Raw genomic sequence first — 27424 nt, forward strand, 5'->3', positions numbered from 1 at the left:
ATTAGTTGAGCTTTTTTCATAAAAATATATACAGTATTTGGTTATTTTATAATGATAATAATCATTAGGTGCAACCTTGTGATCAAGCTCCAATGAGGAAAAACTTGAGGAGCTATAAGAGGAAAAATGAACCACAACAAAATCAAACATCATTTCTATTATTCTAGGCAGCTTTCAGTGCTATTACTGATACTACTAATACAAATTTGCTTGATATCTGCAATCTAGAAAGTCTATGAACAGTTTTCTTTTCAGTTATGTATCAAATATACACAGGATTAAATTGAAAGGTCACTTTGCTTAAACATTTCCAGTATATGTGTGTGTAGATGGGTCATGTATTTCTGCCCTCTGCTCTCTTTTCATTTGCAGTACATAAACCAAACACCACCCAGGGATAGGTCATTCTCCTCTCTCTCTCTCTCTCTCTCACACACACACACACACACACACACACACACACACACACACACACAGGTCAAGTGTCAAAGGTCATATTGTGTCTGGAGAGGATTTACTCTTTTGGCTGTTTGATCTCAAACATGCACACGCTTACACACATTTTTTACTTACACACACACACACACACACACATACACACACACACACACACACACACACACACACACACACACACAGTGTCCATAATTACTGGACGCACTGTGGCTTGTCTCAAAGGAAAAACGTTCAAGTCGGATTTGTACCGAACCAAGTGGGCTCGCTGGTGTCAAATCATCATGTCATACATTTGTTTTTGGCCTGATCATGTCCTTCTGTTGAAAATGGGGTCTGATTGGGTCTAAAGATGCAGCTAGTGAAATTAAAAATGAACTGTAGAACAATCCAGACTAGTTGACTCACTTTTCTTACATTTTACATTCAATTTGTTATGTGTGAATATAGGCATTTATGTATTATGATTATTTTTAGTGAGAATTACGCTCCCACTCTCAGTACAGGCTCCTCTGACAAACCAGATTAAATATTAATCTGTCATCCATCAAGTTATTTGGCAGTATAGCATTAGACTTCAGCTATTTAGATACAGACTGAACACATGATGTGGATGCTCATTGTGGCAGATCAAATGAAAAGAGAGCTGCATGGTTCCTCTCAACTTTCTCAACTTCTAAATACATTAGCCAAGCTGTATATGTGCAGGTAGTTAAAACATGTCAGTAAAATCAAGCCCAGATTTAATAAGTCAAATATTTGCAACAATTTCTCAATACATTTTGAAAGTCACAAAGTCTTAACCAGAAAGGGAAAAAACACACATCAGGAAATGGATTTCCTTCATAATTTAAAGAAAACAATGACATTACAGCTCTAAATCAGTGTGATAAAGTAACAATATTGGATCTTCAAACAAAATGAATGTGAGTTCAGCCACGGCTGGATTTACAGTGCAATCTAACCAAGAGGCTATTCATACAGAAATGACTGATAAAATAAAATTTAAAAAATAAATAAAAGTTGTTTGGTATTGCGACTATACCTAACTGGCTAACTGATTTATGATATAAAAGGTTTAAATACAAAAGTCCTTCATTGTGTCATCCTGTCTGTTGCTATGGTTACATTCAGTGATCAATGTGATACTTCACTGTTAGCCACGGCTACATGCTAGCTGCTGGGACTCAGTAAAAGCTACAAGCACAGAATGACAATCATGCTCCATTCAGATTTATGTGCTTTTTAAAAGCAACAGCTTCAAATCTGTCATCCATTTGAGCCATCCAAGTGTTTTTGTTGTTGGGTTGTTGTTTTTTTTTATACCAGTTTAATAATCTTTTGTTTTGTTTTTTTCTGGTGAGTAGCCACATTTTTCTACTTTCCTGTTGCCCTCCAGCGGTAATTGGCTTCCACTGTCTCTACAATCCATCAAAAACGCCTCAGACACATATTCCTGCACTGACAAATGTAATCCATCATTTTAAATTACATATATATTCTACCAATCACTTTACTACGCTGATAATTATGGTGTTTCCATGACTTTGGGCTGATTGCTTGCATGAATAGTAGTTAAAAGGCATAATGTAACTTGTATTGTGAGATACACGTTCATGTTCTTCACGCATGTTCTTTTCATATTAATTTTCTGGCAAAATAGAGCTACTTTTTGACAGGATTACAGCGGCAGTGGTCTTACTGTGATAAGGTCATTATAAAACTACATGTCTAATTCAAGAGATGTACTGTACTATTATATCCAGTGGTGTAATGTAACAAAGTAATAATACTTTGTTACAGTACTTAAGTATTTTTTGGGAGTATCTATGCTTTACTTGAGTTTTATATTTGTCAACTTTCTTTTACTCGACTATATTTCCTAAATAAAATGTATACTTTTACAAGGATACATTTCCCCAAGCATCTTTGTTATTTCATTACTACAAAATAAAATTGAAAGAAATATGGTAGCCTAATGATGTTGGAACACTGACTGCAAGCAAGCAGTTTTGTAGAATCAGTGGTCCTAGATTGCACATTTGAATTCCACTTGAGTAGAATTCCACTTGACGATGAGATTTCATGATGGAAGTAGAAGAAATAGGGACGGCACCTGCTACTCTGGCAACTAACAACAATGGTGACATATTTGCGAGAAATGTTTTCTCATGTTGGAGTGAAAGACTCTTTGTACCGTATGAAGTGCCTCTTATGCTTACCCAAAAATACGGAAATACTGGCTTTTAAAAACTCCCCGTCCAACCTCAAGAAAGACATTGAGGGTAATTAAGATTAACCCTGTGAATGTTAATCCTTTTAATGTTATTTAGTTATCATAATTAGCATCAAGGCTGATCAGATATCTGGCTAACGTGATAGCTAGCCAATGTTGCTCATTACATTCGAATCACAGATATAGCGTTTACCACTGAATTTTATCGGAATTAATTCAACGCAAAACTCCTGAAGACATGTCCATAATTCTGAAACACTCTTACTGGTATAACCTGCCGGCAAAATATTTCCTCAGGTAACTTCTATTTTACACCAGTGGAGGAAATATTTGTGGTTGTGGCGGGTTACAGAAATGTTCAGGATTATGCACATCTTCAAGAGCGTCATACATTTTGTTAAACTCTCCCCTCTTGAGTTTTACTTTGAATTAATTCTGTCAAAATTCAGTGGTTATAGGCTATTGGGCTATATCTGTGACTCGAATGTAGGCTTACATTATTAATCAAAGTTAATACATTTAAAAAATGAAACGATGATTACATCAGTGGCACAAAGTAGGGCTAGTTGATGCACATCGCTATTTGCAGATTTGGTAAAGGTAGTATGTTAAATAATGGTCATTGACTGTTAGTGTTGTTGAGTAGCTTTTAAATCCTGTAGCTAAAGTTGTTATGCTTAGAAAAGGTCTTTCTCTCACTGTTTCAGAGAAAGCATGTACACCACCTTAAAAAATATGGAGAGCTCACATCAACAAAGAGAAAAAGGGAGACTCCCTTCACCGGCAGGAAGACCTCATTAGTGAACACCAGGACTGTTTCTCAGAGGTCCATTGACAAAGCTGCCGTGAAGTATGTAGTCCGAGGGCTCCAGCCGTTCTGTGTTGGTGAACAAGAACCATTTAGAGATTTTGTAAAGGAACTGCTGCCCAATGCAAAAATTATGTCAATGCTGACCCTGTACTCAATGACTGATGAAGCCTCCAAGGGAATGAAGAAAATGGTGACTCAGGCCATGAGGGGCTTTGACCATATTGCCACCACCACCGACTGCTGGTCTGTCAGAAGTCAGGCTTTCATTGGTATTTCTGCCTATTGGATTGACCCTGACAGTCTCAAAAGATGCTCAGCAGCCAATAGCCTGTAAACAACTAAGAGGTTTGCACACATTTGATGTGTTGGCAAGCACCCTGAATGACATCCATTCTGAGTTTGAAATTTGGGGGAAGATTCTGAGAACTACAATAGACAATGGCCCAAACTTCATAAAAGCTTTCCAAGTTTTTGGTGAAGATGAGAACAACAATGCAATCAGAAGTGATGGTGATGCATCTCAACCAGGAGAGGATGAAGAGGATCAAGAGAGGGGTGAAGAAGTGGAGATTGTTGATGTGTCAGTGCTTCTGAATGAAGATGATGGTTTCAAGTTCCAGCTCCCAAAACACCAGCACTGTGCTTGTCACCTACTCAACCTAATAGTTGATACCGGGAAAGCAACATCCAATGAGGCGTACCAGAAAGTGCACCGTTCAACATTTGGCAAGTGTAATGCACTTTGGAACAAATGTGGAAGATCCACACTTGCAGCTAAAACTGTTAAAGATGCTTGCTCCCTCCAGCTGCTGCGCCTGAATGCTACCAGGTGGAACTCTTGTTCCTGGCAGTGGAAAGACTGCTGAGGATAATCAAAGACAAGGGAGAGGGGGGCATCAGAGTCATATGCACAGACTTAAAGGTTCCAGTACAAGTAAGAATTATGTGTATTTTATCACTTCATCATAATTGAACAATTTGACAATTGAATGTCTCTAGAACTGTCAATGTGTTTCCCCACCCTTTCTTGAACTCTAATAACTATTTCACATTGTATCCAAAATTCTACTTATCATTGGTCCATTTTAGTTAATTACTCATCCAGCATTTTTTGTTGAATCTGATGAAATGGTTATAAAGTGTTATAAAACAGTGTTGTCGTCTTTGTTTCCATTACAGCTTTAAAACAGCTGAACTCGCATTCTTCAGAGTATGCCACTGCTGTGAGCCCAGTCGCCAAGGCAACCAACATCTTGCAAGCAAAAGCAAATGCCCACATGGGGTGGCTACTTTCAACAATCAACCTGCTGACAGTCAAACTTGACCAAATCAAATTGCCATTGAAGAACTGAAAACCTCTGATGGATGCTCTAAAGGTGGGAATAAAGAATTTTCGTCCATGTCAGAAGACACTGAGTTGATCTCAGCTACGATTCTTCTTCCAAAATTCCAAACAACTTGGACAAAGGATGATGCCACAATCAGAATGGGTAAGACCACATGGGGACAGTGAAAAACAAGTATATGGGTGTAAATTTTGTACTAAATTTACAAACTAAATTTATAAATCTCAAATTAAAACAAACTATTTAGCACGAAACCTTAGGTTGGGGCCATGACATGTTATACAGTTGTATTAATCCTACCATTTATCTTTTCATCCTCACAATATTTCTGGAATGGACTCCATCAAGCAGCACATAAAAGAACCCTCCCTACAGCTAGGTGATGCCACCAGGTCCAGTTTATCTTCTGATGACTTCTTCTTTGCCCTGCAGTTGTCTCAAGCACAAGACGACTACAAACAATTGGACAGATACTTGGCCTATTCAGCAGATCACATGGACTTGCTGAAATCCTTCCCAGCTGTGTGCAAGCTGTCTGTGAAGCTGAACAAGCCTCTACCTGCCTCAGCGGCCTGTGAAAGGCTATTTAGCATTGCAGGACTTGTCTTCAGCCCAAGAAGAGCGAGACCAAATTCTCGCAATTTCGAAAAACAACTTCTTTTGAAGATGAACAGCAAATTTATCAGTTTCAAGTAATTACTGCGTTGTTACTGTAGGGAAGGAAGAGAGGAAGGAGGGAGGGGGGGTTGATTGAAGGAATAGGAGGGAAGGAAAAACTGGACTTTGTTCTCTACAATCTTTAAGGTTTGAAGACCTTGTTTTTTCTTTTAGTGTGATGTAGGTTTCATTTTTAAAGGTACTGTACATACTTGAAAGAATAAAACTTCATAATTCTCAAATTTCTGACTGCTTGCTTTTTTATTAACAGCATTTACTCTACTTTTACTTTCAATACTTAAGTACATTTAAGAAAATTACTTTTGATACTTAAGTAAAGTTAATATATTTTAAGACTTTTATTCAAATAATATTCTAGTAGGTGACTTCTACCAAAGCCATTTTCTGATAAGATATCTGTACCGTACTTTTACTCAAGTGTGGCTTTCAGATACTTCAGGTGCTTCACTGATTATATCATGGCAGAAATAGTTAAGTTTCTGTGGGCTGCTTTTCAGAGATTTTTAAAAACAAAAGCTGGGATTTAAGGTAAACCTGTGGTATGTGCACCAATGGCAGCAGGTAAAAAAACAATAATAACAGTATGATTTTTCACACACAAGAACTTCATGATCTTAACATACTGCACTATCAACTACATACTTAAAATTCAGGCAGTGGTTTTGTCCTTCCATTATATCTCAAGAGCCCCCCCCCCCCCTCACAAAAAAAATCACAGAATGACTTGATGAAAATCCTACATTTTTTCACTTCACACGATCTTTCCCTACACTTGACTACAAGAATCAAGCCAGAAGTAGATTCAGATCCATCACCAAACTCTGACTTCCCAAATACTACTTTCTGTTTACCATTTTCATTGTAAAGCAGTATTGCAGTATAAAGATGCCGCTCTACCTGCAGCACAAGGAGCATGTCACTTTTGAAGCAGTGTGATTAGAGATTTCCTTAATGTCACATGTAACAATAAGTTTTAGTACATTCAATTTAAATCATGGTGTAGAAAAAAGCTTAAGTTATATTTAGCTAGTTGGTTCTTACAACATCGACGATACTACTTGGGATATTTAACTTGGCTTTAATCTGGGTGATCGTCAAATTGATTTCATAACCAAACAACCAGAAGCAATTTATGCAGTTTTTAGAATTGACATGTGTGTTATAATATTTCACAGTGTGCCACTGGAGACAATGTGTTGTTGTCTTGTTCATTTTACTCCTTAAATGAATAAAAAAAAATAAATAAATAAAAAAAACTTTCGTGTCTGAGCCACAGATATGCAGGTCTAGGTGAATCTTGACACTTGGACATTCTGGTTGTTGCCACTGGACAATGTATCAAGCTCAACTGACTGCTGAATAACTCTGGCTTAGCTTGGTTACACTGGCAAGTGCTACTAGTAATATTAGTGATCGATCTTTTGTTAGCCTAGTATTAACATCCTACAAGAATGGGCCAGTTTTTATACAACTGGTGATCGTGAAGCAGCTAGTGTCCGAAATGAAAGTCAGCATGACTAATCATCTGCCCAGCGTCTGTGCCAGACTGAGGGCATATCTCCTCCTCATCCCACCACCAATCAGTAGTCCCCATCCATCAGTGCAGTATCAGAGCATGTCTTCATGGTTCCACTTGAAAACCTCCTTCTTTGCAGTGGCTTGGTTTTAAAGACATTTCAAATGTTTCACACATTTGATTGAAATCTAACAACATTCCTAATATTTGGTGGCACAGTCTGTCTCACAGTGCAGTGGTGAATTGTATTTGTTTTTAATCTTTCTAGTAAGATTTTATTTGTTGTTATATTCCTCGAAGGACGTTAAAAGTGTTAACATCCATTTCCATAATGTTCCGTAATTTCCAGACACATATAGGAACCCAATCACCAATTCCTATTTTTCAGTGCAGTGTGAGGATTTCTGTTGGCCAGCTGGTAGGTGGAGCTACGCAGCCACGTGGCCAATCAGGTATATGTTGTCATAGAGATGGCCAACAAAGTCATCGGAGACATTATGGGCTGCTCGGCGAGTGTTCCTGATAAACTCCCTCTTGGACATTTTGTTTTTGACGTGAGGGCTGGTCAGATCAATGGACAGCAGGATCAGACTGTAGCACAGCACATACACAGCATCTGCAGAGAGATGACATTAGAATGTGATCAAACTCAAGCAGTGTCTGGCACTAAGGAGAACTGATAGTGTTAGCTGTTCACCCAGAAAAGTCACAGTCCTACTAGAGTGCCCTAAAGGCTAAGACTTGAACCAGACTATAATTGCAAGAGGAATTGACATAAACGGGCAGTAAAAGAAACTAGAGAATTATTCTGTGGATAATTGAAATTATGATGCATGACACACACTGTAAATGTGTTCTATGCTACTAATAAACTGTTCTCCACTGCTGTGTCAAATCCTGTCCAGAGGGCAGGAGGGGCAGAGGAGCACTGAAATGAAAAGGCTGTCCTCAGAGATCCATCCATCCATCCATTCATTCATTCATCCATCCATGGGCTCAAAACCATTACACTAATCCTCCTAATCACAAAAGTAGGTCCAAGGAGTTTACAGTATCAGAGGCAGGGATTGGTTTCTGTATGGTCTGCTGACAATAGCAAAGCTCTAAGTTAGTAAATGCACAGTCCATTGACAACACTGAAGCCAGGGATTATTGTAAATAAAACCTCAACGGTTTCCCCTCATTTCCAGAACATGGAAAAATAGCGTGGTGTGCCATAAGTGAGAGAGTCGTTATCTCATCATCCATCATCTGCAGAGTCACATTTAAGCTGAAGTTCATCTTGTTCTTATTAAGTTTACTTTATTCCTCTTTACAGTGTTACCCACATCCCTCCATCCAATATTTCATTCACGTTTGGCTTTTTCATCTGTTTCTCCACCTTTTCAGTGAAAACTGCAATATAAATATGGAAGGCAAGTATATAGTTTTTGTTTATTCCTGTTTTGTGGCATACACATGCAAGAATTTGTGTTCTTGTGGGATTTAGAGAGTCTAGTCTCCAGTCTAGAACTAAACTGATAATCTGGCAGGCCAAAATTATTTTGCATATTATCTACTCCAGCGTAGATGTTGGCAGATATGCAGAGCAGTAAACTGCAGTGTAAATATTTTTTAATTTGCAACATATTTGTATGACTTTTGCTTTTCTCATTTCAAATTTAGCTTTATTTTAATTGATAGTTGAAACAAGATTGAATGATTATCAATTAGTAGCAATCACAAACAAGTACAAGTAAAAAACATTGTTTTTACCCTGAATTTTTAGTGTGGACAGACTTGGCTTCATACCAGCATAGAGTAATTGTAAAGACAAATTTTGTGGTTTGCTGACAAATGGAGTTTATCATAAGTCTGTCAGAGAGTTGTAATAATTGTGTAAGTATTTCAGTAATACTGTCGTGGAAATTTTTGCATTGTTGCTTAAAAACCACCATGTCCAAATAGAAAAACACAAAACAAAAATACAACTATCTTGTATTTTTGGAGAGAAAGCTTGTTATTATTTGACCCTTTCCCTAAAGCCAGCCCTTTCTCTAAAGATTGTGAACACAAACCAGACAGTTTTCTACCTCTCCAGGAGCAATGTTGAAAACAGTCAGATTCCTAAGTGGACACTTCCACAAACTGTTACACCTTCTTATAAACAAGTATGGTCATAGCAGAGGCTTACTTGTAGTTCCTACAGTCTCCAAAAGTAGAATGGGAGGCAGAGCCTTCAGCTATCAGGCTCCTCTCTTGTGGAACCGTCTTCCAGATTCAGTCCGGGGGCAGACACCTTCTCTACGTTTAAGAGTAGGCTTCAAAACTTTCCTTTTTGATAAAGCTTATAGTTAGGGCTGACCAAGCTCACTTTGGATCAGCCCTTAGTTATGCTGCTATAGGCCTAGACTGCCGTGGGACTTCCCATGATGCACTGAGTTCCTCTCTCCTCCTCTCCATCTGTATGTATTCATATATCATTACTGCATGTTACTAACTTGACTTCTTTTCTTCCCCAGAGTTCTTTGTGCTTTCTCATCCGCAGGAAACCCCAGGGACTGGGCTCTGGCCCTTGGCTCTGGGGATGTCCTTCTCCAGCCGTTGCTGCTGTTTGTTGTTGCTAGTCATGTATCTTTTGTTGTTGTTGTTCTGCTTCTCTGTGTCCGTCTGTCCCCCACCCCCCCCAACCCCTTTCTTTCTCTCTCAACCCAACCAGTCAAAGCAGATGGCCACCCACGTAGAGCCGGGTTCTGCTTGAGGTTTCTTCCCGTTAAAGGGGAGTTTTTCCTTACCGCTGTCGCCAAGTGCTTGCTCATGGGGGAATTGTTGGGTCTCTGTAAATTAAAGGGTATGGCCTAGACCTGCTCTATGTGAAAAGTGCCCGGAGATGACTTTTGTTGCGATTTGGCGCTATATAAATAAAATTGAACTGAATTGAATAGATGATCTCACAGAGACCTGATGGACAGTGATTGGACATCCTTCAAATTTAGCTTGTCTAGGTACCTCATGATCCACACAGTTTCTAAGGCAGTGGGCTTAAAGAAAGATATCTCCCTCTAATAGAAACAAGTTCAAGAGTTCTACTAGCCTAGGAGTAGGATTTCTTATACCACAGTGTCACAGTCACATTACTACCACATTGAATTGAGAACAAGCACTGATCCCTTAGTTTGAAAACATTTGACATATAATATACACAAGACATATATCCAATGATAACCACTTTTTAAATCTCTCTCACAATACCAATAAGCCTAGGACCACAACAACTACAAAAACTACTAGTTCACATGCGGTATGTTTTTAGTATGTGTGTAACTACTTACCTGGACTGAGGCCCAGATCTCGGACAAGACCAGGGTTGCAGGTACAAAATCTGTGGCTGAACTTGGTGATGAGTGTTTCCAGATATTCTCCCCTCTCCTCTGGTGCATGGATATGTCTGAAGAAATCCCGCAGAGCATTGGGGAGGAACTGGTTACTGAAGTTATGGAGGGTCACCAACTCGTCCAAGACATCCCGCCTGCACGCACAGTGACATACATAAATGGAGCCATGTAATACTACTTTCAAAGGCAAAGGTAACAAATGCATCATGGTAGACACACTAAGTAAACATGCTCAAACACATGTTACCACAGTAGGGCTGGGCAATATGACCAAAATCTCATATCCTGATATAGCTCATTTCATATCCCGATAACGATGCCTATCCTGATAAAGCACATTTGAATTCAATGAATAAGTTGGTCTGTGCCACCCCCCCTTTGTCTGTCCATCCTATGCGCAGATTAAATTAAATTAGTCTTCTTGGCTTTTAACTCAAGAAGCTTTTATTGCACTTACAGTAACATAACGAGTGCAGTGGTTGTCAACTTGAGTACTTCATCCGGTTCACTGTCTCTTCTGTGTGTGCAGCACACACGGAGGGCTCAACCTCACCCAAGGTGAACCATAGAGTGCAGAGGAGAGTAGCGCAACTATAAATGACAGCAAACTCAGCAGACTGAAATGAAATTAGATGAGTGCACATAAATTTGGTAAATAACATAAATAAAGACAGTCTCTACTGAGTTTTGCTGTCATTTATGGTTGCGTCTCGCTGCTTCTCTCCTCTTCTCTGCTCTTTCTCAGCACGGGTGGGGCTGGGCCCTCCATGTGTATGCAGCACAGCAGAGGAGAGACAGACAGCAGTTGAGAGGTGGAGAGTTGACGACAACTAAACTTGTTACGTTACTGTAAGTGCATGATATGAAATGATAAATGTTTTTCTAATGTCACACGATGCATATCGTCATATCACACAGCCCTACTCCACAGTTAAATAAATAGACATCTTACAACTGGATTTACATTGACACTTGAGTTTAAGAGCATGATTTTAGACTTTCTAAAGGCGGATGAAAAATGCTTCCAATGTAAAAGTGTAAACTTTGCATCATAAACTGTCATGGAAGACAGCTGGTGTGTCTTTGTGTCTGTGTGTTAACCTCTCGTCCAGGTAAATCCTCAGCATCTTCCAGTTGAGCCGTCTGGTGTAGAAGATGAACTTAGCCAGTTCAGTGGGATGATCCACTAGTATGCCTTTAGACATGAAATAACTCATACCCTACAGGGAGGGAGAAAGATCATAGATCTTCTGAGTGGAGGTCTAAAGGGGCCTTAATCCATCTGAAGATCCAGACACACACAAACACACACTTTGATGTTGAAGTGACAGATTGCTGAAACACCAGACGCTCAAAATAATGACATCATCAAACGCATAATTTTGTAGTGACATCATTGTACCGGACACAAACATGTGCACACATTCACACTGTAGAAGCTTGGAGTCAGTGTGTGTCTATAGGACTACAAATCTTTGATGTTTGAGCATGTGTTACCTCCTGTGGGTTTGCATTGAATGTCAGGCAGCCTTCATCTAGTTGCAGATATAGTCTTCTATATGAGAAACCAGCAGGTAGTCTTCTGTTGTAGATGGAGCAGTGACCCCATGTGGACTTACACAGCCTGGTGGATCGACACACAAGGAATATATGACAGAAATAAATAGAAAAGAAGAGAATAGAACTTAACTCATACATTAGGCAAAATGGTTTGTCTGGACACAACTGTGTAGTCAGCGCTTAGTAACACATATAATTTGTTTTCAGTATCTTGAACTTTCTGTCTCTTTTTATCTTGTATCATTTATTTTGTACTGTATATTAGTATACTGTAGCTGATCACACAATACAGCTGATGTCATTGACCAGAATGATCAGAAAGAAACATCTGTGAATCTCAATCAAACAACTAGTTCATTACTTTAACCATCACCATAAAAAGGGCTGAGCCTCCTTACCCCTGCCATAGATATTCATCATTTCCCAGGTCCTGCCACACACAGCCGGCCAGGCACAGATCTGTAGCATTCAGGTACGACAGGATGGTGATGCCTAACTCTGGTGGCAACATCTCCAAATCTATAAAACCATGCTGCTCTTTACCTACAATCACCAAGAAAAAGAAAGAAGGAGACAAAGACAGAAAACAAATAACAGATTCCCAACAGATTCCTGTCATTGGAGGATGACATTCAGGTTCCATCAACCTGACCTAAGATGATTTAGAGAGCCTTGTGGAGCTTTTCTCTTACAAAAACAGATTCTTTCAAGTAGGAAACAGATGTGTTTGTGCATAAAGTGGATTAAGAATTAATTAATTGACACTGAGAGCAAATGATGTCACAGCTTGAAAGGAGATATAATATTTTCTGATAGCTGTATCTTGCCCGAACCCTGTGCATGATGTTTAAACATGCATGTGTACCCGCAAACGAATTGCATGTTGTAATGTGCTGTGCTACCTCACACAGTTAACTCATCTTCCGCTGTGTCCACAATTAGGTGATGTCCAATGACACATCCCCTGGAGGGTCTTTGGCATAAAGCACAGTATTTTATGATTTACATCTAAAAGGAAAAGTCCATATTGAGTTTTCCTTCACAACAACCAGAAAGATAAGGAAATGCTTACTTGGTACTAGGCATTCGGCTCCTGAGACCTTTTAAGTCTGTGGTTGGCTCACTAGTCCTACCTCAAAATGTCACTCATGATAACACCTAAACACAAGACTGCTTTAATCAGGATTATTATAACACCAAGTTTAGCTTTTGTTGCCAAATGATAATAACATAAATTAACTTGGAAAATGGCAGGGGTCAGCCCATGTAATCTATCATCTAATCCACATGAAAAAGGCGCACAGATCACACAATAACATAGAAATCCACCCCACAACTTATTCTACAGTCTCCTCATAGGCTGCAAGTACAGACTGATTCTGATTTCAAAATTTTAACTGGTACTATAAAGCTTTGTTTGGCTTTGCACTGGCATTATAAGCCCGCAGTGTTTTTCTTATGGCAGAATAAAACAGCCAAAAGTGAAAAATAAGGAAAAACTGGCCTAAATTGATTAAATAACTGAATCGCTGAGCAACCAGTCAGACAACTGTCTTTCATTACTGCCTTCAAATTCATATCAAACAGGAGAGGAGAGAGGACACTACAGGTGATGGTGGTGTCAGGGCCTGTATCATACTTACCAAATGTCACTCCTGTGCCTTGGATATATTTATTTAGGTCCAATATAATCTGTTATGTCAACCATTGCAGGAGTAAAAATATTACTGGCACTCATCTTGCTTTCAGTGAGGTTCTGGTCTTTTTAACAGTTCTTAATCCTAATAGCTGGTGTGAACGCACTTAATTGCCACACTCAAATCAAATGGAGGCAACATGCATGTACCATGTTGGATTATCTATCTCTGCTGAGGTTTGTCATCCTGTGTAAGAATGAATGGAAGCAATGACTTCTTCTATGGGTAGGATAGGAAACCAAGCCCTCAGTAGAAGTATTTCTACTGATACTGACTATATGCACACATCATCAGAAATAATGGGGGAGAGGGGTTACTAAAGAACACTGAACACTGAAAAATCATAAAAAGGGCAAGCAGTTTTGTTACACAGTGCTGATTAGTGTGATCATCATACCTCCCCTGCGTGTTCTCAGCAGATGATAGATGTCAGGGCCGTAACAGTGCTGAGGAGCTCTTCTCTGTGTGCCTCCATCTCTCCCTGGTGGAAAAAAACTTTTTTTATTCATCATATTTCTTTTCTTGCATGAATTGTGACTTAAGACTAAGGTCCAGGTTATGCTAGAAAAGAACTAGTTCTTTCTGACAAATCAAAAGTGTTTAAAATTGTTTCCAATGTCCAGTGAAAAGTTGTCGTCGTTATAAAGGCTTTCTGATTATAATCGGTTTCATTAATATTGTTTTCAAACAGCATGATTTTAAGGGCATCTTTAGTCTCCATGTCCATGGTCATTTGCAAACTCAACAAACTGTTTATGTATGAAAAATTGTCCTCATGACACATCATCTCAATTAGTCATATTATAATTAATTTAGTTTAGTAGGGTGAGTCTTCAAAGTTTTAGATTCACTAAATGAATAGTTCCAGAAAGGCAATTACAACAGACAAATAAAGAAACCATTTAACCACGTAGCCTACTTAACCTTAGTAGAGGCACAAAAATCAAGGAAAATGACCAAAGCAACGAAAGCTGAGCAAGTTAACAAAATCGGGCAGTTTAGTTGCCCTGCTACTGCAGTAATTACGGTGTCAAATAGACATCCAGTGTGTTTTCATGCACTTTAGTAATCTAGTTGTTTTCACTTTTGGCAGTAATCTAATTTCAGAAATAGCCTACATTGAAACAGGATTTATGTACTCTGTAACTTGACATGTTGCACATTGTTTACAGTTTATTAAATTACATTCTTCTTACAGTAATGATTTTATTCACATTAGAGGTTCATAATATTATCTCAAACATAAACAGGAGCTTTTAAAATATGTTTAGTCTGTTAGTCTCTCTGTACTGATATTGAGTTGAAAGTTTACTTGTAAAGACTGCAACCCAAAACCTCTTTTTCCTTTTCTGTAAACAAACTCATATGTTGTTTGATCAAAAAATGAAAAGCATTAATGTCAACCATTTTTTTTTGATAGCAGAAGTCATTCACAAACTACATTAAAAAATGTGAGGGTTACCTGGCTCTCGTCTTCCTCCTCCACGATCAGCCAGTCGGTCGGCTAGCTCTTCCTGAAGCTGCTGCTGTTGTCTGGGAGGCAGCCTCCACAGTGCCTGACCCATCTATGTTGCAGCACAGCCACACAGAACAAGCAAGTCAATTAGATGATGATATATAATAATTATTACCACTGACTTATCTATATGTATATATTTGCCTGCACACCATCCCCAGCATCTGCCTTCTCATTTATAGCCCACAGCAAGAGTGCTACACATGACCATGGGTTTACTACTGTCATACAGCAGTTAGTATGTTTACTGGTATTCTGGTTATGGTGATGACGATTTTTTACATTTATATATTTTACATTTATATATTTGTGCATGTAAAATATCTTAGTTGCTGTTAGAAATTAGACTGAACTATTAGATTTTTTTCCATCAGAAAACATGATACTTGGGCGTGTAAGCACCGGATCCATGTGCCTGTCAGCAAATTAATTGTTAGTAAAAAAAACAAAAACAAATATCATGACGTAAGATGCCGCTAAGCACAGGATACACTGACAGTTCCATCATCACTGTGATCTTTCATTACTCACAACCACATGAAGAAGTCAGATCCACAAGATAGTGTGATACCAAGTCAGTTTAGAAAAAAAGGCAAAAACACTGTAACTCAATATGATCCCAAATAAGATTAGACTCATACCCTTTGACACTGGTATGCGTGTAATCAAACTCTCTGTCTACTCTACTTCACACAATACGTACCAGGGGCAGAATGCTTCTCAGGATGTAACAATACACTGTCTTGTATTGTATTATTCAATAAAACATTTATTCATCCATAGGTGAATTAACCAACTCCCCTCAGGTTTTATTCAAAATCTGTCTAACAATAGTGAGTTGTAGTACTTGAAATGGTATATATCTATATATTTTGGTTGATTTGTTGTGTTGTAAAGCACTGTTTGTGTTTCATGTTTAAGACTATATGCTGTAACTTGTGAAACCAAAATGAGTCCAGCAAAACGTTATTGTTCACTTCAAGTCTCAAATAATACATGTATGTTCCTAGCACTGTATAGTGTTCTATAGATTCAATCATATCTATGATAGTGTCTTTGTCAACATACAGATGCCATTCACTGAGATTTAAATGAATATGTCAGATTATATTTGGGTCACTTATTGTACAAGCTAAACTACTTTTCTCTTGTACTGCATGCTGTTCTACAGTGAAAAGAACTGCTTATGCCTATTGTAATATGCTGATAAAAGGTAAACACCATGGATTTAGAAGCTTGTGCTTTCACAGTTATCCTCTCGTTTTAAGGTTGAAATGGCTTACAATTATGTGTATTAAATGCGTTAATAATTAAAACTTATCAGCTGTTTGTTTCAGTTGATATATAGATCTTTAAGTTCACATTTTGACTGTTTTGGTTGCCAGTTTGCAACTTATTCCTGTTTGCACAAAACTGAAGTCCATCTTATAAACAAGATTATGGTGATATTAAGAGTCTCCTTTCCTGTATTACACAAGACTGCACAGTGCTTCCAATTATATAGTAGACAGCACCGACTGATGTGACTGATATACCTGCTAACACATTCATGACAGCAGCTGCTCAGCTGATTGTCACAACTCTGTGCTGACAAGTTAGCTTCGTAGATTTTGCTACTTGTGTGCGTGTGTGTGAATAAACAAAGCAGCTTGTCTAACGTCAGCTGCGTTGCATAAACACAAATCCATTACACTGCTGTCAACATCAACGTTGGAAGTTCCAACAAGCAAGGTAGTTTGACCTAAAAGTCCCACCTTCCCTTCAACACCATTGGTCAAATAGATCACAAGAGCACTCAAAGTAGTACGCCATTGGTTTAATTGGTTATCACTCACAATATGTTGATACAAATCCCGAGTTAGCTTACCCAGCTAGTTTTATGTTGACGAAGATAGTGTCGACCCAAATTTGTTGGTTTTGGGTCAATTAAAAGGCATTTTTCGTGTTTCTTTTGCAAGCGTGGCGCAGTATTTCCTAATGAGCACGATACAAGCTAACGTTACCTACCTGAGTTTAGTGATTCCTCTGACACCCCGACCAGCACACAAGGACAGCTGGGAATGCAGTCGCCCCGCTATCAAACGTGTTCGGGTGTCATTTCATTTAGCTAGGTACAAATAAAAGCCGAAGCGGTTCAGGAAGAGTCTTTCATACCGCAGTTAACTCTATTATCATATGTTTTTACCCTCCTCCTCCTCCTCCTGTCACCTCTGCCCCTCCCCTTCCTCTCCTCTGTCATAATAATAATACATTTGTCATCGAAGACACACAGCCTGCACTGCGAATAATATTTGAATTTCACATAAGTCAAACGCATTTATTTTCCATGTAAATGCATGCTGCGCAAAACAAACTCCTAAACAAAACAGAAGAAAATAGTAGAAAAGCAGCGAGCGTGCATAGAGGATACGTCTCTAACGTCAGGTCGTTATATTACGTGTAAACACGTGCGTTCAACAGCCAATCCTGCGTGTCGCTCATCACCCGGCAGAAACAAAATAACGTCTCTAGCCGACTTAGCCATAAAGAAGTCTATTTTTGGGTCATTGGGCTTTTTCTACAGAGGGTAAGCGAATTTACATTAATTATCAAATGTTCAAGCAAAGAACCGAGCCATATCATCGTTGTCTTCTTATTCAGTTTCTATATATCTAGCAGCTTTGGTTTGCAACGATGATACAGATAGCTATGACGTTAACCTCTGTTACAAATGCTTAAACACGCTGCGATAATAAAAAGTGAAAACTTTTAAATTAACGTTAAGCTGGTGCTTCCCTCTTTTTTCAGTTTAAGATGCTGCCTACTGGAGATGTGCAAGGCTGTCTTCGTAAACTGGAAACTCTCCTGCGGGTAATAAAGTACCCAGGACATGTCGACTACAGTGGGTAGGTCGTAATACAATAACGTTACAATACAATACAATACAATACAATACAATTTAATAACAAAAACACATTTGTGCCAACACTTATTAAAACTCAGCAGCCCTATTTACATTCACGAGTAACATTTTTAGTGGTCGAAGCCCTTAACTTAACGCTACAAGTTAATATTTAAGCTAGTTCATTTCACTTCCAAATTACAGATTGGAGCCTTCCTTTATAGCAGGAGGAACTTTCTCTAACATGACTTATATGATTTGACTAACTTCATGTCAGTAGATTTCCTGTAAATAAGTAGAACAACAAGTAGTTCAAAACGTTATTATCCACAAATGGTCCAAAGGCTACTGCTTTCCACTGTGTTGTCAGGTGGAATATATTAGAGATTAATATTCATCACAGTTCTTAAAGTTGACAGTTATTGATGTAACATTAGTTTACAGGGACAATTAGAACATGTTCTTCTACTAAGTATTCACAAATAACGTTACGACTTTATGTGTTGTTTGGTTGAGTTGAACACCAGTGTTTTCAAGAAAAAAAGTTCCAACATTGCCTTTACCTCAGGTACTATTAATTTATGTAGGTACACCCATACACCCATGAGTTAGACATTGAGCATGTCTGATTAATTGTGTGTGGGTTTCCTTTTGTAATGTTGCCTGTCTACCACAAGGTGTCACTGTTGCCCCAGTGTAACATAAAGCGCAGCCACAGCGCATCGGTCTAGGTTCAATTCACCTTTGGTTCAATAAGTGCAGTTTGACATTCAATTTCATATTTTTCTTGCTGGAGTGGATTTCCTTCTGATTACAATTTAATTGTGTGATTCTAGGCCAAAATAGTACTTTTTCCATTATTATATAGAAATAGGACAGACAAAGACATCCAAAACTAAAACAAATTCATAACAAACGCAGCTGCGAGGACGAGATGTTGGCAGGAAATGCTGGCGACATTGTGTATTTTTGATACAGTGCATATCAGATCAGATACACAGTGATATAAATGCACAACATATCCATTATGCAATACAGAAATAAGAACCATATGAACGAGTTAAAATTACAAATAATGAGTTAACATAAATGAACACAAAGTGTTACAGATAAATAAATGTTTTTTTTGTTTTTTTTAATGCACATGTCTGTCAGTAACCTATGTGAGCTGCTGCATAACCTGTTAGGTCTGTATGTTTGGTTTGGTTTGGATTTTGGCACAGAGATAAACAAAAACAATCTAGTCCAGATTCACTCAGATGAATATTAGAATAAAAGTACTAACTAAAATAAAATTACATATTCTTTACTTATTTAAAGTTAGATTCTGTTATTGAGCAAAAATAGATCCAAATGTTTGTGTATTTTATCCAATCTGAGAAACAACTATTACATTTTCACATGAACATTTTGTAAAATGTCACAGTTTAATCACTTCTTACATTGAGCAAAATATATCTGTTGACTTTGCCAAGAGTGCAATTCTTGCACACTAAAAAAACCCCAATAAATTCATTCTCAGATTTGGTAGCTGCAGAATGTGATTGTCACTCTCTGCCCTAACACAACTGTGTAAAATTGAAAGTGACACTCCCATGAGCAATGACAACTGTTTTTAGCTGCTGTGTAGCTTAACAAGTGATGGCATATCACATTTTCCATTTTTTTCTCAAAATCTTGCACCAGCCTTTCAAAAGGAGATCCCTTAGCTTTTCTACCAATAGTGAGCTTCACCTTGACCTCCTTCTCTCCACCTTTTGCTGAGCAACTAGTGGAAGCCGGATTGGAGCTGACTGGCAAAACGGACCTCAGATTCACTGACACTCTTTATAAGGTAACTCTATCACATTACACAATTCTGAGTGCTTTGTTTTCAGGGGTGCACAAAGATTGTTGCACGGAGCATTACAACATGTTGTCTCTTTCTGGTTTCTTACACAAGCATTACCACTTTCATCCTCTTCCTCTAGGAAGCCCAGTTACTACTAACCTACCAGCATACAGTGGATTTTTTCTTTACACTGTTTTGTGTGTATAGGTTTTACGAGATATCTTCCACTATAAGCCCATACTGTCCAAGCAGCAGTTCCTCCAGTGGGGTTTCTCTCAAAGAAAAATCTCTGTCATCTGTGACATCATTAACTTGGTCCTGCAGAGACATAATCAAATGAAGAAGGTAAAGATCCTTTTAATGGTTTGTTTTCATTGATATATGTATCAATGTTTCTCTTGATTGCAGATATACAATTGCATCGGTGTTCAGCATATTGATGGCTAAAATTAAATGGCATCTGATTAATTAATTGAATGATTAAATCATTACTTAGACACAATTGTGTTTGGTGACGCCAAACTAATAGTATATATTGTCCGGGAATTTAAATAAGTAGTAATCATATCAGCCAGTATACGAAGCTGTGCTAAGCATGAGTTAAAAATCTAACCTAATCTAATCTCATCAGTGTGATAGGGAGGAGTGTCCCATCACCAAAACTAAAGACGCACAATGAATTGTCCCTGTGTATCAAAATCATCTCCATGTTGATGGTTCAGTATACAATCACCAGCTGGAATAGTCTACTGTCTGTCTAGTTTTTATCAAATAACTGTGAACATGATTGAAAATGACAGAAGTAATTTTTAGCCTTTTAGTAATGAAGGTGAGAGGAGACCTGAAAACATACTATGTGAACCAGCCTGCAGTGTGTGCATGTCTGTGTGCATGTCTCTGGTGTGTATGTGTGTGTGTTCTCTCTAGCCCAGAGTCAGATATCCTGCCTCATACAAGGACGGCAGAAGAGAAGCTTATCCAACACTGACTGATTCGAACACTGTAAGTATAGTATAAACTGCTGAACGCTAGTATGTAAAGTACCTAATGAACCAGATAATAATGTGAGTGGACTCTAGCTGCTCTTAATGTTTTTTAAAGGAACAAAGGAGGTGTACACCTATATGAAAATGTCAGTTGTGCATATTTGTACAATTTTAATAACACAATTTGAAGGAACACAGTGAGAATACAGATATCTAGCTAACAAGCTGATATAGAGTTGCAAAGTGGGAGAAGCTTTTTCAGGCACCCCTGGTTGTAGAAGTAAAAATCCCATTCATTTTTACCATAGACAGTGTAACTCACAGATGAGGCACTACTATGGCTTAGATCACCATTACACTCTCCCAGTTAAATCTTCTTTAAAAAAGATTAACTGATTATTTTATAAAAAAAATCAAAGGTACAAGACTGTACATAAAAATTTAATTTCTGGGTCACTTTTGAGTGAATTCAGCAACCATGGAACTGCATTTTGCAACAATGAAGCATTTTATATTCATTAACACTCCGATTCTCACCTCTGACTGGCTTCCTCTCCAAAGCAACAGTGACCAAAGCTCATGGGTTATGTAGTATTTTCATTACATTTTGTCATTTGACAGATGCTTTTATCAAAAGCAACTTGCAAACAAGGCAAGACAATCAAGTGTTAGAGGACAGTGACTCAAGAAGAGCCATGGTACAAATTTTCAAGTAGCTGACCCGGTATAAGTGCAATGAGAAAGAGCAGAAGATTGAAGTTTTTTGTTTCTTAATTATTAATTATTAAAGTAAGAAACAATTGTAAGTAGACAAATGCATAAGAAATACCATAAACAACAAGAAAGAAGTGCAACAATCAACAAAGTGCTAAAAGGTTAAGATTAAGGTTGAATGTTGAGGTGTTGACGGAAGAGCTGAGTTTTCAGACATTTCATGAATGCACCGAGGGAGTCAGCAGACCGTGTGAAGCTGGGTAGCTCTTTCCACCATTGCGGCTGAAATCACTGAAACTGGTGGTCATAACATAGATCTGTAGGATTGTTACATCATCTGGGAAAGTCCTGTGTTTCTGTGTTAAGTAATATTGAGGATATCATTCAAATACAAATTTGAAATTTGGGAAAAACACACATTTTCAAGCTGAAACAGTACAGAAATCTACTGTATCCATTTAGTTCTATCAAGACAGCTACATTTTTTGTATTTGTTAAAGCAATTAGCTGTTCACTCAGTATGGCAAAAGATGTGAGGGCCTTGAATGTGCTTTCCAGCAGGTGTGTTTTATTATTGAACAGTCTATGGCACATGGTCACAGGTGCATTTAGGCTAACGCAATGTCACTGAAATATACAGGGACATTAAAAGGGATGTTAAGAGGTAAATGAGTTGGCAGGTAAGTGTGTACTGTAGACAGTCAGACAGGTGCTGAATGATGTGAATTAATGTCCCTTCTCTTTATTTAAATTACATGGTATGGGGTTTTTGTGTTTCAGGTGTCCGACAGGCCATTTGTGTTGAATCATAGAGAAAATCCATCTGTATTTCCCCAATCCTTTCGAAAGGAAGTATTCTCCTCCCATAATGTTACCGATGCCTCTCATAATGAAGTACATGCTTCCAATTCTGTTGAAAATGGGATTACAGAGCTGGCAGGAGGGGAGGAGGACAAGGATGATGTTCTACACGTAAGCCTCTCCTAAATCAATAGAATGTAGAGACTAGATGAGAGCTCATGCTGCATTTTGGTTTATAGATTCAAGATTGTAAAAGTTTAGACCAGCTTCTACTTAATTTTTCAACGAGAGAAAGAATTGTGCTGTCTTTGCTGTCTTTCAGTCCCCAGAGGTGGAAGGGAGGCTCTCAGCATTGGACGCTCAACTGGGGAGTCTCCATGTTGGGCTAGACAGGCTCAGTGCCCTGGAGAAACGCCTGGAGGAGCTTGAGAGTCGGAGTAACAAAGATGAGGTTGATCAAGACAGTCCTTTACTCTGTTTCTTATCCCATTTATTTTGTCCATTATTGCACAGACAGAAGCTATACATCAACACTTGGACTGAAGTCCTTCAGTGCATCCAGTTTGTCATGAAACTGCCCCATTCATTTGATTCATAAAAAATATCACAATACATGCAGTAATGGTGCCTTGTGTGGCTATTCAGTTGGAACTACACCAATTATGGACTAGTATCCATGTGGTGATGAGAGCCTCTATATAAATTTGTCAATGTCCACCATCCAAATGTGTTGATTTCCATCCTTACCATTTCATCAGCGAGCAGCCATGTCATGTCATCTAAAAGATGCAAAGATCTAAAAAAGTTCAGATTAAGTCAGAATATTTGCTACTGGATATGGGGAGTTTTTACAATTTTTACAATTGAGTGTGGTTTGTTGCCCAAGCCAAGGAATTTTAATAAAGTTTAGTTGGTTTTTTTTGTTTTGTTTTGTTTTCAGGACCGCCATCTTTTCTACTTTGAGAATTTATTCTATTTTATTAATTTCTATTCTAATTAATTCCAGAATGAAGGACAGGTCATCACCATCTCCAGAGAGAGCTGGGAAAATCTGATGAGCAGAGTCCTGCTATTGGAAACTAAACTGGAACTGAACAATACACAGGTAGGTACACAGCTCCTCATAGACACTAATGTAGTGACTGATCTTGTATTACAAGCTGTTTCTGCCTGTTATTGTGTTGAACCTCTCTAGAACTCAATTTAACATGTTCACATGGCAGTGGCTGGGTTTGTAAGAAATTGTCAATCACAGCTACACGGACAGATCCAGAGCAGTGTACTGTATGTAAGATGAAAAGGGGAAATAGCGTCGTTCCAACAGCTGAATTACATACATTCAAGATATGAAAAACGTATTGTAAAAAATGTTGTCCTGTTATACTAAATATGTGCAATACATATCATAACAGTAAAATGATCCCTGTTGCTGCTGCTAGGACTATTAGGATAGAGGTTTTATATTATTAAGCCATAATGTGCATACTTTTTATATATACAATATTGTGTTGTCTCATGAGATTTTTCTCAGTTAATAAAGTCAGCTTCATATTGATGTATATGGAATGTGGGTGTTAATTTGCATCAAACACACCACTTATCCAGGTCGCTGTGACAGTAAGGTAAGCAACATTGCAAGACATCTTTCTCCCCAATTACTTCCACCAGCTCTTGCCATCTGTACAGACTAGTTAGAATATATTGTATACTCCTTCAGGCGTGTTGTGGGTCTGCCCTGGAGTCTTTTCTGTACTGTAATGTAGTTGGACATGCCTGAAATTCCGTCGTCTGGGAAGCATCCTTACCCTAAGATGGATGAAACAACAGCAGCCTTCCGAGTCTGAGCTCAACACAGGTGACCCCAGACACCCTCTGAAGGAAAGTCATTTCGTCTGCTCTAGAGTTGCAATGATTAGTCAACTGACAAAAAATTAATAATCAACTAGTTTGATAATTGATTCATCATTTTTCAAGCAAGTGCCAAACATTTGCTGGTTTAAGCTTCTCAAATGTGAGGATTTAATGCTTTTCTTTGTTTTACAAGATAATAAACTGATAATCTTTAGGTTTTGGGCTGTTGGTTGGACAAAGTAAGATATATGAAGATGTTACCTTGACTCTGGGAAATTAAATGAATTTAGATAATTTGCAGATTAATCAATAATGAAAATAATGGTTAGCTGCAGCCTTTGTCTATTTGTATCTAATCTCATTTTTTCAGTCACTACCCAAAGCTCATGACAATAGGAGAGGGCTGGAATGTGAATTGACTAGTAAATCAAGAATTTAAGGTTCAGCTCCCTGCAACAATCTGTACATAACCTGTCAATCTCAGGTTACATCTTTCCCTCTGTCAAGAACAGGGAAATCATGAGGCAATGTCACTGCTCTTTCCAAGTTCATGCTTGGGATCTTTTTGATATTGTAAGCTGTTGTATTGCTCAATTTCACACGTAGTAGTGGTAGTAGTAGCTTGAAACTTACACCATGATACTTTTCAAATTAATCCCCAAATAAGTATATTTTCACACAAAAAATGAAAATATCTGTTGCCTCTCCCTGTGCTTTCTCATCTCCCTTTCAGTCCCATGTCCCACCGTCATCTACCTCATCTTATTCTACCAGCACCATGTCTGATACGTCACAGGTAGGACAGACTAGGACTCACTTCCTTGTCACTATGGATAAACGAATTCAAGCTAAATCTAAGGCACAGAGTGAACTCAGCAGCCACACATTTCTCCGTTGTTGCTAACTTTTGATTTCTGAATAAAAGGGTATTTGAGAGTTAAAGAGTTATTTTTGGCATTTAAAAAAATTTTTTTTTGGCCTGGTGGGAATTCTTGTTGTCCTGGCAGCCCACCAGACCTGTACAATTACGGGGGTAACACTGGGATTGCTCTTTTGTAAATTATATCCCTAGATTTGTTGTTTTATTATTTCTCTTCACTCTAGTCAGTTTCTCACTTCTAATTTGTCAGGGGATATTTTCAACTACAGTGAATTGTGAGTTGCAGTTTTTACAGAGTACCTTCATGCTCAACCCAAAATATTATTTTTGTGAAGTTCACAAATACACAAAAAATCCTCTGAGACTTTTTAAAAAAGGTGTTAATACTAAGCTTTTGAGGTTGTGTAGCAGTTATTGTGTCTTCCTCCTGTAGGTTGCCTCAATTCTAAAGGCTGTTAACAAAACAAATTCAGAATAGCCTATGAGTTAGCTTATTAATACTCCACTAACAGCAGAATTGTCATGGCAGTGTAATATTGACTAATTTTCAAGTATGACGTGTATTTTTTTTTTCCCTCTTCCTTCAAGTTAGCCAGCTGCTGGCATTGGCAAACTTCATTTCCTAAGAGAAAGCAATCAGCCTGCAGATTTATTGCTGTCTCAAATGTCCTGACTAGAGTACAGCAGTACTAAAGGACATACAGAATCATTTGACTTGACTATGCAAACAATACGCACGATGCTAGCTATGAGCTAGCTGGTCACCTGTGTCTAATGCTTTCATAGTGCAGCAGTACCCCAAAGATTGATTGGGAGCTAGAAATTAATTGTTTGCTTATCTGTCTTTGTCCAGGAGGATCTGAAAGACAGGCTAGAGAGGATCACCAACATGTAAGTTCGTAGTTGAATATTACATAATCATAATCCACATAATGCATTGTTACAGTTTTAATTATTAGTATGTGTGTTTGTGTGTGTCTGAAATTTGTAGGCTGAAGAGTACCTCCAGTCTGCTGAAGAACACTGAATCCTCCACAACACCCTGCAAATAAATGATGATAAATGATCCTCGTTAAAGTTCATTAATGTAATACCACATCACACTTTTCCAATTCCTTATTAAACCATAATTACTAACGTTCTCTACCTGTCAGCTTACTTTATAGCTTTTCTAACAAGCTACTTTTAGACAAAACGTTACTCCTACAGGTGTTTATAACTTAAGTCTCAAGGGAAATTACTGTGAGGAAGAAATACTGTCACCAGAGGAAAATCCATATGAAAGGAGGAAGGCCTCTGCTGAGAGAACACTAGATGATTTGATTTCCATTGTGTTTGTCCTCCACAATTAAAGGCTTTATTCTTAAAACTGCAAGTGCTTATGTGTTTCTTTTTTATTTATTAACATATTAATAAGGTTGTGGTCACATTTCTTCTTTTTCCCTTGTATGTCAAGCAAAATTGATAGAAATGTGTTTTAAACATGTTAATTATCACCAGTGTTTCCTACACATAGTAGCTTGATATTTCCACAATGTACACGCCATTATTAATTCCAGATATTTTAAGTCAGTGACATTAAGCACCACCAGTTACCAAAAAGACTGGTTAAGGCCCAAATTTGAATTCTTGTTGCCTTTTGATGTATACATCTTGATTACAAAAAGCACTTGTTTTGACACCTGACAAGCAAAGCGAAGCTCGTCAGGCTCCTAAAATACACTAAAGAGCTAAATCAAGATGAAAGCTGTGATTCTTAATTGATTACAAATGAGGAGAAGTGGGTACAATTGAGATTTTCATCATAAAACATACATGAATCATAAATTTTGTGCTCTTTGACCTGATGGACTGATGGTTGAGCAGTTTTGGCTGAGCCAGTAACACCATGCCATGTCAGGAGATGCTCTGGCTCCTGCACAGCATCCAGATTGAAAAAGCTTGAAAGCCTCCATTCCCATATGACAGATATCACCCATCTGTGAGTGACAGCAGGGAATTGTGAGGAGTAGAAGTAGGTGGGCAGGGATATTGCGATGGATAGATAGGGAGAGGGGGACAGTGAGGCATGGGTGTCAGAGACAGCATCCCTTGAACATGAGTTTGTTGGAAATCAACCATGTGCTAAGTGGTTTAACACACAAGAACACTGCTAGACAACTGACAACAAGTATTAGTGTAGTAGAACTGTTTTTCCTGTATTTCAACACCATGACAAAGAATGAGCTCTGCCATGAGATGTCAATTTCCACTTCTGTAGTCACTGTATATGACCTTGTAATAAAATGTATGA

The 27424-nt window shown here is 38.2% G+C and overlaps 2 protein-coding genes across 3 annotated transcripts; one reads left to right on the top strand and one right to left on the bottom strand.

Annotated features, from left to right (window-relative positions):
- Nucleotides 1-1179: 1179 nt before the first annotated feature.
- fbxo8 (F-box protein 8) lies at nucleotides 1180-17514 on the bottom strand. Its single transcript, XM_042425393.1, has 8 exons — nucleotides 17195-17514; nucleotides 15134-15236; nucleotides 14069-14152; nucleotides 12373-12517; nucleotides 11912-12038; nucleotides 11516-11634; nucleotides 10352-10548; nucleotides 1180-7656 (listed from the first exon to the last, which is right to left on the bottom strand). The coding sequence occupies exons 2-8, from the start codon at nucleotides 15234-15236 to the stop codon at nucleotides 7469-7471; spliced, it is 963 nt and encodes a 320-aa protein (XP_042281327.1). The 5' UTR covers nucleotides 17195-17514; the 3' UTR covers nucleotides 1180-7468.
- A 130-nt stretch (nucleotides 17515-17644) lies between these two features.
- On the top strand, nucleotides 17645-26506 carry cep44 (centrosomal protein 44). 2 transcript variants are annotated; one of them, XM_042425373.1, is made up of 11 exons: nucleotides 17646-17753; nucleotides 17975-18072; nucleotides 19755-19902; nucleotides 20107-20244; nucleotides 20827-20901; nucleotides 22380-22571; nucleotides 22723-22851; nucleotides 23407-23505; nucleotides 24985-25047; nucleotides 25985-26022; nucleotides 26123-26506. In XM_042425373.1, the coding sequence occupies exons 2-11, from the start codon at nucleotides 17981-17983 to the stop codon at nucleotides 26181-26183; spliced, it is 1035 nt and encodes a 344-aa protein (XP_042281307.1). In that variant the 5' UTR covers nucleotides 17646-17753; nucleotides 17975-17980; the 3' UTR covers nucleotides 26184-26506. The 2 variants fall into 2 exon arrangements, with proteins under 2 accessions (XP_042281315.1, XP_042281307.1); XM_042425381.1 differs by lacking the exons at nucleotides 25985-26022; nucleotides 26123-26506 and adding an exon at nucleotides 24164-24255 and having other exon boundaries at nucleotides 17645-17753; nucleotides 24985-25053.
- Nucleotides 26507-27424: the final 918 nt, after the last annotated feature.

This window comes from Thunnus maccoyii, chromosome 2, assembly GCF_910596095.1.
Source record: "Thunnus maccoyii chromosome 2, fThuMac1.1, whole genome shotgun sequence".
Taxonomy (NCBI): domain Eukaryota; kingdom Metazoa; phylum Chordata; class Actinopteri; order Scombriformes; family Scombridae; genus Thunnus; species Thunnus maccoyii.